At 43.4% G+C, this 12095-nt stretch overlaps 1 protein-coding gene across 1 annotated transcript in view; it reads right to left on the bottom strand.

The window, feature by feature from the left end:
• Positions 1–710: 710 nt before the first annotated feature.
• The window catches only part of LOC144820302 (uncharacterized), an 83971-nt gene continuing 72586 nt past the window's right edge, over positions 711–12095 (bottom strand). The window contains exon 3 of the mRNA XM_078677882.1: positions 711–961. Within this exon, the coding sequence (XP_078534008.1) occupies positions 711–961 (251 nt within the window). The remainder of the gene's footprint in view (positions 962–12095) is intronic.

The raw sequence follows: 12095 nt of genomic DNA on the forward strand, positions 1-12095 counted from the left end.
CATGTGTGGGTACATGGCAAATTATGCTTTCTTAAATCGACATCAATACAACTGTTGCGCATGACAATGTTTACTAAATCAGAGGTCTGGAGTAAAGGGTTATAAGGAGTCAGTATACAGGATTTACAGGAAACCGGGGACCGTAATTTAACATTAAACAGTTGTATTGATGTCGATTTAAGAAAGCATAATTTGCCATGTACCCACACATGTTTTGACATATTTTTTCAGATGAAAAGTCCCCTGATGAAGAGCTGTTAGCTCGAAATGCATCAGGCAGATGTATTGTGAAATGAATTAAGTAAATGATGAAAGTTATGAGGATCAAATAACGACACATGGTTGGAAAATAAATGAAAACAAATACACGAATAAGATGAAAACACCTTTATTTTGAACTTGAATGAACCCAATTCTGAGTGCTTATGTGAGTGTGGATCTTGGGACTCAGGAAACACATATTGGAATCAGTATTTTTACCCCCAATAAGCTCAGTGGGGGATTCACATGAAACACCAATCACGTAATTGAAAATAATACAAACTGTTACTACATAATTGATAACACACGAGTGCGGAGACACATCCCATTTGGTATCACTCCCACAGAGGCCAGCTGAGGGGACCAGGTCAGGTCCTGATGATCTGGTCGCCTAGAAAGTAGGAGAGGCTTCTAGAAGCTTGTTGTGCCCATGTAGCTCAAAAAGAAGTTCAGACATATGTCCATTGCAGTAACTTCTGGGGTGCTGAGTTCAAGGCAATTAGGTCTAGTCTTCCTTTTTCAGACAGCTGGGCAGTCATTCTTGTAATTCTTCTGGTTCCAGGAGTGTGCTGATGAGATCTTCTCGGGTTGCCACTTTTAAACCCAGTGCTGTCCTGTAGGTGGAAGACACATACTTTGACTTGCTCCAAATGGATTCTGGATAATTCTTCCCATCGCCCAGGGTCTGGATCCAGCCTGGCTAGTAAAACAAAGGGAAGCAGAGCTAGGGTTGAGATGCATTTGCCAGAGACAGGGCAGACATCTTTTGAAGACAGAAAGAGTACAGGGGCAGCCATCAGGCTACCCTTTGAAGCTAAGAAAGGGATGAGTACAACTCCTCAAGCCATCCTGCTTAGGAGAAGAACACTCTTCCCCACACCCAATTACCTAATGGTCTCGTTTTTGGAAGGGGAATACACATATGACGACAGCAGAGCCATTAACAGTCATGTGATTCTGGACACTGGCAGAAAGGCACATTTAGTTTAGGCAGGAAAGCACCAACTGTGTAGCAATAGTAATTTAAAATCCATATTTACCATTAAAGAGGATTTTAAATTACTATTCAAATGAGTGGGGCAAGTATTTATGTAGCTGCTCTCAAACTGAAATTGTCATTTAATAAATGTAATAAAATAAACCCAGTGTTAGTCTATAGGACAGCCAGCCTTGCTGTTGTGAAAAACGACTTTTGGGGGCTTTCACTATCAGGATATTTAAAAATTAATCACACCTCTACTTTTCAAACACCATGCACCCTGTCCTATGAACCTTTAGGGCCTACGTTAGGAGCCACTCACAAATTTTAAAAAGGAATGTATAGGCCTGGCAAAAAAGGTTTATTTTTGAAAAACAGAATGAGAGAAAAAGGGTGTTTGAGTATAAGTAGAGAGGAAACTCCTGGTCCCCTTTAAATAATGTTTAACATCAAATGGAGGAGTACCCCCTAGAGGCTATATACTGCCTTTATTTCGAAAATATCGAGGTGCACGCAGTGCCAAACAGCGTGGGTCAGAGTTTGTCCTTTAGAAGATCCCTCACTCACCAACCTGGTCGGTGACATGCTTCATCATCAGGGTCCCACCCGGACAGCCGAGTGCCATCTGGGTGTGCTTCGACATCTGACTACAGTGGAGCGGGTTTAATTTCGTTTTATATGTGCAGAAGTGTCAGTGAGTGATTAAAAGTTGTCCAACACTACTCACTCCTGGAATTTATTCTGGAGTGATTGGGCAACGGATAAAACAACGTGGGACACCTTTGCCTGATTAGGTAGGCTGGTGGTGTCATAAAAAGTCGTGTAGAGAATTAAAATATTGGTCTACATGTTTCAACCATGATGTGATTATAAGGTTTTCATCAGGACCAGTGATGGTAGTCTGGGTGGTGTACACACTCTAAGGTGTACCCAGCCCAAGACTATGTGAAAAAACAGAAACCACAAAATCGTGGTTTGTTTAAAAGTAGTGGTGTTCTTCTCCAAGATTCTTAGAAAAAGACCTGTGGAAAAAAAGAGGGAAGGGGTTGGGGCAACAAACACATGGTACATGAACAATAAACATATATTGTGCTTGAGATGCACCTCGTTTAGAAACATCCACGCATGTGAGGACAACATAGTGTATTTTGGACAATTCCTTAGTCCATTTATCATAGAGTGTGCAGACAATCGTGCTGCTATGTGACAGACATAGTCTGTTGAAGTGATTTATGCAATCCACTTGATACTGTGTTAATTTCGAATCAATCACGTCTCCGTCGATTCAGTCATGAGTGGGTAATTTCATACAAAATATCAGTGGGTTTCGTGTTACTCACAGAAGTGAGTAGAGCGTGTATTGGCCCAATAACATACATATGTATGTACAACTGTTGAAACCTTTCGCAAAACACAATTAATACCACAGGCGCCTGTCAGACAGTGTGCTACTGGCCAGAGGCAAACATTCCAAGTGAGGAAGAAATACAACAAGAAAAGAAAAAGCAGCGCTTACTAGAAGCACTCGAATTGTCGGCATCATGGGTGTCCCCGTTCCCGCACTAATAACTGCCACAACCTGAGGGAAAAGAAAGGCGTGACAGGAGGTGGTGCATAAGTATGGCTATATCGAGAAAGCCAAAGTCTGCCTGATAATTACCTGGCGGAGACTTACTTGTGGATGGATCGTGAGAGGTAGATTCACCTAGCCGGTAACCTGTCTGGAGCCCCGTTGATGTGGACTGCGGGCTCCGGTGGTGATTATAAAGAAAGCATCGCTTCCTGGTTAGACTGGGGGGCAGAGGCGGGATGTGGTGACGCGAACCACGTGGTCCGTGGTTACCAGGGCAACCATAACCATGTGGTCCACGGTTACGCACGCAACCGCAACCGCGTTATTTTGTTCTCAGAGTACATCTAGTGTATGGCTCAGTAAAGGAATGGGCGTGGGGAGAAGGAAGAAAAAGAGGTGTATGGGACGGAAAGGTGGTCAGAGGTGTGTCCACGTTCCAGGATTGAGTGAAGGGACTAAATACTGGCACCATCAGATTTATTGCTGTATTGTAGAGCGAGTCAAAATGGCAGCCCAGGGTGAAGGAGGTGTAGTATTTCAATAGAAATATGGGATGAGTATCAGCCGCGTTCACATGGAATGTAACGGGGCTGCAGACGTGGGATATTACCACCATGTACAGACATCTACTTCTTTCGTATAGGTCCCTTGGTAGGTCTAGCGTTGGACCTTAAAAACACAGAGATACCAGCGTTTATGTGAAGCATTCACAAATACAGGTGTCATACCTGATGTTTAAGAAAATTATCAGGCATCCTCAGTGGCCATAGATATTACGGTGATGTGTCCATTACCCAGAATGACTATCACTCAAAAGTACACAAAGATTCCAGCGTTTATGTGCAGCATTGATAAATACAGGTGTCATACATGATGTTTACGGAAATTATCAGGCATACTCAGCGGCCATAGTATGGTAAGGTGTCCATCACCCAAAATGACTATCACTCAAAAGTACACAGAAACGGACAGGTTGATCTTAGATTAGTGTGTAAAGTGTAGTCTATCTATTTTGGAAGGACAGAGTTCCATGGTATATTATCGTTCAGGCCGGTTTTGTGCGTAGATAATCTATAAATCCAGCGCTGTTCCTTTTCAAACAGTCGTTGTTCTAGTCTATCACCTCAGATTATTTGTTCAATGAAAGTCCATCTCATATCGTTGGGAGTATGGTTCAGTGTGAGATAGTGTTCGGTGAGTTTAGTCATTGATTTTTTGCACCTAATGGTGCTCCTGTGCTCACATATTTGTTGTTTAACTTTTCTGCTGGTCATTCCTATGTATTGTAAATTACAAGGACAGGTTATTCTGTCCACTTCATTGGTGCTATTGCAGTATGTATGGGACCGTAGGGTCCATATTTTCCCAGGTTCCAAGGACAGAGTTTTGGTATTCTCTGTTAAGTGGCATACACTACAATTACCACATTTGTAGTGGCCTATGATGTTAGGTAGGCCCCAGGCATTCAATATCGTGGATGGTTTGTCAAATGTCCCTTTTGGTCTTGTGTTACCAACACAGTCTCTTATGTTCCTTGCCCTTTTCAGTGAAAAAAGTGGCTTGTCCCATTTGAGATTACCAGTATTGAGGACTGGCCAATGTTTGTTGATAGATTTGGTTACAGAATTGGACGCCGTACTGTATGTGGTAATTACAACAAGGGGTGGTGAGGGACAGAGTCTCTGAATTAAGCAGAATACTCTCACCCAGTCAAAAGATCAGGGCTAGATCCAACACCGTTTTTTAGCTCATTGCACTATCCCAGTTTCAGAACCTGGCTGTATGCAAATTAGTCTGTTCCTGTCCCAGTGCATGATGGGAACAGGGCAAACCAAACTACAAAAGCCAATTCTTACACTGGGAAGGAAACAAGCTTCCGGGGACCGGTTTCTGGCATTACAGCCGTCTTCGGCCCGGCTTGCTTGAATCCTGATGGTGCAAGGAGCAAGGGACTCATGTCTGAGTATACCCTTCCACGCTTAGGGTGGACAAAAATAATTACAACAAGGGGTGGTGAGGGACAGAGTCTCTGAATTAAGCAGAATACTCTCACCCAGTCAAAAGATCAGGGCTAGATCCAACACCGTTTTTTAGCTCATTGCACCATCCCAGTTTCAGAACCTGGCTGTATGCAAATTAGTCTGTTCCTGTCCCAGTGCATGATGGGAACAGGGCAAACCAAACTACAAAAGCCAATTCTTACACTGGGAAGGAAACAAGCTTCCGGGGACCGGTTTCTGGCATTACAGCCGTCTTCGGCCCGGCTTGCTTGAATCCTGATGGTGCAATGAGCAAGGGACTCATGTCTGAGTATACCCTTCCACGCTTAGGGTGGACAAAACTCAGATGTGAGTCCCTTGCTCATTGCACCATCAGGATTCAAGCAAGCCGGGCCGAAGACGCCTGAAATGGCAGAAACCGGTCCCCGGAAGCTTGTTTCCTTCCCAGTGTAAGAATTGGCTTTTGTAGTCTGGTCTGCCCTGTTCCCATGATGCACTGGGCCAGGGACAGACTAATTTGCATACAGCCAGGTTCTGAAACTGGGATGGTGCAATGAGCTAAAAAACGGTGTTGGATCTAGCCCTGATCTCTTGACTGGGTGAGAGTACTCTGCTTAATTCAGAGACTCTGTCCATCACCACCCCTTGTTGTAAATAATTTTGTCCACCCTAAGCGTGGAAGGGTATACTCAGATGTGAGTCCCTTGCTCATTGCACCATCAGGATTCAAGCAAGCCGGGCCGAAGACGCCTGAAATGGCAGAAACCGGTCCCCGGAAGCTTGTTTCCTTCCCAGTGTAAGAATTGGCTTTTGTAGTCTGGTCTGCCCTGTTCCCATGATGCACTGGGCCAGGGACAGACTAATTTGCATACAGCCAGGTTCTGAAACTGGGATGGTGCAATGAGCTAAAAAACGGTGTTGGATCTAGCCCTGATCTCTTGACTGGGTGAGAGTACTCTGCTTAATTCAGAGACTCTGTCCATCACCACCCCTTGTTGTAAATAATTTTGTCCACCCTAAGCGTGGAAGGGTATACTCAGATGTGAGTCCCTTGCTCATTGCACCATCAGGATTCAAGCAAGCCGGGCCGAAGACGCCTGAAATGGCAGAAACCGGTCCCCGGAAGCTTGTTTCCTTCCCAGTGTAAGAATTGGCTTTTGTAGTCTGGTCTGCCCTGTTCCCATGATGCACTGGGCCAGGGACAGACTAATTTGCATACAGCCAGGTTCTGAAACTGGGATGGTGCAATGAGCTAAAAAACGGTGTTGGATCTAGCCCTGATCTCTTGACTGGGTGAGAGTACTCTGCTTAATTCAGAGACTCTGTCCATCACCACCCCTTGTTGTAAATAATTTTGTCCACCCCAAGCGTGGAAGGGTATACTCAGATGTGAGTCCCTTGCTCAGTGCACCATCAGGATTCAAGCAAGCCGGGCCGAAGACGCCTGAAATGGCAGAAACCGGTCCCCGGAAGCTTGTTTCCTTCCCAGTGTAAGAATTGGCTTTTGTAGTCTGGTCTGCCCTGTTCCCATGATGCACTGGGCCAGGGACAGACTAATTTGCATACAGCCAGGTTCTGAAACTGGGATGGTGCAATGAGCTAAAAAACGGTGTTGGATCTAGCCCTGATCTCTTGACTGGGTGAGAGTACTCTGCTTAATTCAGAGACTCTGTCCATCACCACCCTTTGTTGTAAATAATTTTGTCCACCCTAAGCGTGGAAGGGTATACTCAGATGTGAGTCCCTTGCTCATTGCACCATCAGGATTCAAGCAAGCCGGGCCGAAGACGCCTGAAATGGCAGAAACCGGTCCCCGGAAGCTTGTTTCCTTCCCAGTGTAAGAATTGGCTTTTGTAGTCTGGTCTGCCCTGTTCCCATGATGCACTGGGCCAGGGACAGACTAATTTGCATACAGCCAGGTTCTGAAACTGGGATGGTGCAATGAGCTAAAAAACGGTGTTGGATCTAGCCCTGATCTCTTGACTGGGTGAGAGTACTCTGCTTAATTCAGAGACTCTGTCCATCACCACCCCTTGTTGTAAATAATTTTGTCCACCCTAAGCGTGGAAGGGTATACTCAGAGGTGAGTCCCTTGCTCATTGCACCATCAGGATTCAAGCAAGCCGGGCCGAAGACGCCTGAAATGGCAGAAACCGGTCCCCGGAAGCTTGTTTCCTTCCCAGTGTAAGAATTGGCTTTTGTAGTCTGGTCTGCCCTGTTCCCATGATGCACTGGGCCAGGGACAGACTAATTTGCATACAGCCAGGTTCTGAAACTGGGATGGTGCAATGAGCTAAAAAACGGTGTTGGATCTAGCCCTGATCTCTTGACTGGGTGAGAGTACTCTGCTTAATTCAGAGACTCTGTCCATCACCACCCCTTGTTGTAAATAATTTTGTCCACCCCAAGCGTGGAAGGGTATACTCAGATGTGAGTCCCCGCTCATTGCACCATCAGGATTCAAGCAAGCCGGGCCGAAGACGCCTGAAATGGCAGAAACCGGTCCCCGGAAGCTTGTTTCCTTCCCAGTGTAAGAATTGGCTTTTGTAGTCTGGTCTGCCCTGTTCCCATGATGCACTGGGCCAGGGACAGACTAATTTGCATACAGCCAGGTTCTGAAACTGGGATGGTGCAATGAGCTAAAAACGGTGTTGGATCTAGCCCTGATCTCTTGACTGGGTGAGAGTACTCTGCTTAATTCAGAGACTCTGTCCATCACCACCCCTTGTTGTAAATAATTTTGTCCACCCCAAGCGTGGAAGGGTATACTCAGATGTGAGTCCCTTGCTCATTGCACCATCAGGATTCAAGCAAGCCGGGCCGAAGACGCCTGAAATGGCAGAAACCGGTCCCCGGAAGCTTGTTTCCTTCCCAGTGTAAGAATTGGCTTTTGTAGTCTGGTCTGCCCTGTTCCCATGATGCACTGGGCCAGGGACAGACTAATTTGCATACAGCCAGGTTCTGAAACTGGGATGGTGCAATGAGCTAAAAAACGGTGTTGGATCTAGCCCTGATCTCTTGACTGGGTGAGAGTACTCTGCTTAATTCAGAGACTCTGTCCATCACCACCCCTTGTTGTAAATAATTTTGTCCACCCTAAGCGTGGAAGGGTATACTCAGATGTGAGTCCCTTGCTCATTGCACCATCAGGATTCAAGCAAGCCGGGCCGAAGACGCCTGAAATGGCAGAAACCGGTCCCCGGAAGCTTGTTTCCTTCCCAGTGTAAGAATTGGCTTTTGTAGTCTGGTCTGCCCTGTTCCCATGATGCACTGGGCCAGGGACAGACTAATTTGCATACAGCCAGGTTCTGAAACTGGGATGGTGCAATGAGCTAAAAAACGGTGTTGGATCTAGCCCTGATCTCTTGACTGGGTGAGAGTACTCTGCTTAATTCAGAGACTCTGTCCATCACCACCCCTTGTTGTAAATAATTTTGTCCACCCTAAGCGTGGAAGGGTATACTCAGATGTGAGTCCCTTGCTCATTGCACCATCAGGATTCAAGCAAGCCGGGCCGAAGATGCCTGAAATGGCAGAAACCGGTCCCCGGAAGCTTGTTTCCTTCCCAGTGTAAGAATTGGCTTTTGTAGTCTGGTCTGCCCTGTTCCCATGATGCACTGGGCCAGGTACAGACTAATCTGCATACAGCCAGGTTCTGAAACTGGGATGGTGCAATGAGCTAAAAAACGGTGTTGGATCTAGCCCTGATCTCTTGACTGGGTGAGAGTACTCTGCTTAATTCAGAGACTCTGTCCATCACCACCCCTTGTTGTAAATAATTTTGTCCACCCTAAGCGTGGAAGGGTATACTCAGATGTGAGTCCCTTGCTCATTGCACCATCAGGATTCAAGCAAGCCGGGCCGAAGACGCCTGAAATGGCAGAAACCGGTCCCCGGAAGCTTGGTTCCTTCCCAGTGTAAGAATTGGCTTTTGTAGTCTGGTCTGCCCTGTTCCCATGATGCACTGGGCCAGGGACAGACTAATTTGCATACAGCCAGGTTCTGAAACTGGGATGGTGCAATGAGCTAAAAAACGGTGTTGGATCTAGCCCTGATCTCTTGACTGGGTGAGAGTACTCTGCTTAATTCAGAGACTCTGTCCATCACCACCCCTTGTTGTAAATAATTTTGTCCACCCTAAGCGTGGAAGAGTATACTCAGATGTGAGTCCCTTGCTCATTGCACCATCAGGATTCAAGCAAGCCGGGCCGAAGACGCCTGAAATGGCAGAAACCGGTCCCCGGAAGCTTGTTTCCTTCCCAGTGTAAGAATTGGCTTTTGTAGTCTGGTCTGCCCTGTTCCCATGATGCACTGGGCCAGGGACAGACTAATTTGCATACAGCCAGGTTCTGAAACTGGGATGGTGCAATGAGCTAAAAAACGGTGTTGGATCTAGCCCTGATCTCTTGACTGGGTGAGAGTACTCTGCTTAATTCAGAGACTCTGTCCATCACCACCCCTTGTTGTAAATAGTACTGTATGTGGTAACACATGTCAGGGGGGTGTCATCATTATTTTTCTGTATATTCTCCAGAAGTGCACCTCGCGGTTGGTTGCGTGCTAGCTTTTGGCACTTGTTAGAATTGAAGTCCTGAATACTGGTAATCTCAAATGGGACAAGCCACTTTTTTCATTGAAAAGGGCAAGGAGCATAAGAGACTGTGTTGTTAACACAAGACCAAAAGGGACATGTGACAAACCATCCACAATATTGAATGCCTGGGGCCCACCTAACATCATAGGCCACCACAAATGTGGTAATTGTAGTGTATGCCACTTAACAAAGAATACCAAAACTCTGTCCTTGGAACCTGGGAAAATATGGACCATACGGTCCCATACATACTGCAATGGCACCAATGAAGTGTACAGAATAACCTGTCCTTGTAATTTACAATACATAGGAATGACCGGTGCACAGTCAAAATATCGAGTCAACAATGTCGATTTGCACTAATATCGAGTCAGAAAAATCGAAGGTAAGAAATATCGATGTTCTAAATATCGTTGTCTAAAATATCGATTTGAATGTATATTACTTAATATCGAGATAAGTAATGTCGATGATAGAAATATCGACATATATAATGTCGAAATGTCAAAATATCGATATTTTTAAATATATGTTTCTAATATATATCAATATTAATTTTTTTTTATATAAATGTGCTATAATATTTAATTATAATATAAATTATTTATATAAAGTATTATAATTTTTAGGAGCGGGATGTTGGGTTTATAGGGGATAAGGGTGGGGAGTGTTTTAAAAATATAAATATTAAAAAAATAAATGTTAAAAAATATGTTAGAGAAATTAGAATGCGAAATTAAATATTTGAACATAGAAATATGAAAATAGACAATATATAAATTTTTTAGCAGCGGGATGTTGGGTTTATAGGGGATAAGGGTGGGGAGTGTATGAAAAATATAAATACAAATAAATAATTTATCAAATACATTTTTATAAAATAGATTTCGAAATTATAAATTTGAAATCTGAAATTTTATTTTTTAAATCTGAAATTTGAAATTAGAAAATTATTTTAAAATTATGCAGCGGGATGTTGGGTTTATAGGGGATAAGGGTGGGGAGTGTATGAAAAATATAAATACAAATAAATAATTTATCAAATTTTTATAAAATAGATTTCGAAATTTTAAATTTGAAATCTGAAATTTTAATTTTTAAATCTGAAATTAGAAATTAGAAAATTATTTAAAAATTATGCAGCGGGATGTTGGGTTTATAGGGGATAAGGGTGGGGAGTGTATGAAAAATATAAATACAAATAAATAATTTATCAAATACATTTTTATAAAATAGATTTCCAAAATTTAAATTTGAAAATTGAAATTTAAAATCATAAATCTGAATTTCGAAATTAGAAAATTCTAAAATATTTTAGCAGCGGGATGTTGGGTTTATAGGGGATAAGGGTGGGGAGTGTATGAAAAATTTAAATTAAAATATTTATTTTAGGAAATACATTTATATAAAATAGATTTCCAAAATTTTATTTTGTAATATGAAATTTTACTTTTTAAATATGAAATGTTAAATTATAAAATTGACAAAAAAATTATAACATTTATTTAATTTGTTTTTTGGGGTACAGGAGTATTTGTAGGTTTCAGTGCTAGGTTTGGGTTTTGGGGTAGAGGGGTATTTTTAGTTTTCAGGCGTAGGTTTGGGTTTTGGGGTAGAGGGGTATTTTTAGTTTTCAGGCGTAGGTTTGGGTTTTGGGGTAGAGGGGTATTTTTAGTTTTCAGGCGTAGGTTTGGGTTTTGGGGTAGAGGGGTATTATTAGGTTTTAGGGCTATGTTTGGGTTTTGGGGTAGAGGGGTATTTTTAGTTTTCAGGCGTAGGTTTGGGTTTTGGGGTAGAGGGGTATTTTTAGTTTTCAGGCGTAGGTTTGGGTTTTGGGGTAGAGGGGTATTTTTAGTTTTCAGGCGTAGGTTTGGGTTTTGGGGTAGAGGGCTATTTTTAGGTTTCAGGGCTATATTAGGGTTTTGGGGTAGAGGGGTATTTTTAGGTTTCAGGGCTAGGTTTGGGTTTTGGGGTAGAGGGGTATTTTTAGTTTTCAGGCGTAGGTTTGGGTTTTGGGGTAGAGGGGTATTTTTAGTTTTCAGGCGTAGGTTTGGGTTTTGGGGTAGAGGGGTATTTTTAGGTTTTAGGGCTTTGTTTGGGTTTTGGGGTAGAGGGGTATTTTTAGTTTTCAGGCGTAGGTTTGGGTTTTGGGGTAGAGGGGTATTTTTAGTTTTCAGGCGTAGGTTTGGGTTTTGGGGTAGAGGGGTATTTTTAGTTTTCAGGCGTAGGTTTGGGTTTTGGGGTAGAGGGGTATTTTTAGGTTTTAGGGCTATGTTTGGGTTTTGGGGTAGAGGGGTATTTTTAGTTTTCAGGCGTAGGTTTGGGTTTTGGGGTAGAGGGGTATTTTTAGGTTTTAGGGCTATGTTTGGGTTTTGGGGTAGAGGGGTATTTTTAGTTTTGAGGCGTAGGTTTGGGTTTTGGGGTAGAGGGGTATTTTTAGTTTTGAGGCATAGGTTTGGGTTTTGGGGTAGAGGGGTATTGTTAGTTTTCAGGGCTAGGTTTGGGTTTTGGGGTAGAGTGGTTTTTAAAGGTTTCAGGGCTATGTTTGTGTTTTGGGGTAGAGGGGTATTTTTAGTTTTCAGGGCTAGGTTTGGGTTTTGGGGTAGAGGGGTATTTTTAAGTTTCAGGGCTAGGTTAGAGTTTTGGGGTAGAGGGGTATTTTTAGGTTTCAGGGCTAGGTTTGGTTTT

The sequence above is a fragment of the Lissotriton helveticus genome, chromosome 2_1 (genome assembly GCF_964261635.1).
Source record: "Lissotriton helveticus chromosome 2_1, aLisHel1.1, whole genome shotgun sequence".
Taxonomy (NCBI): Eukaryota; Metazoa; Chordata; class Amphibia; order Caudata; family Salamandridae; genus Lissotriton; species Lissotriton helveticus.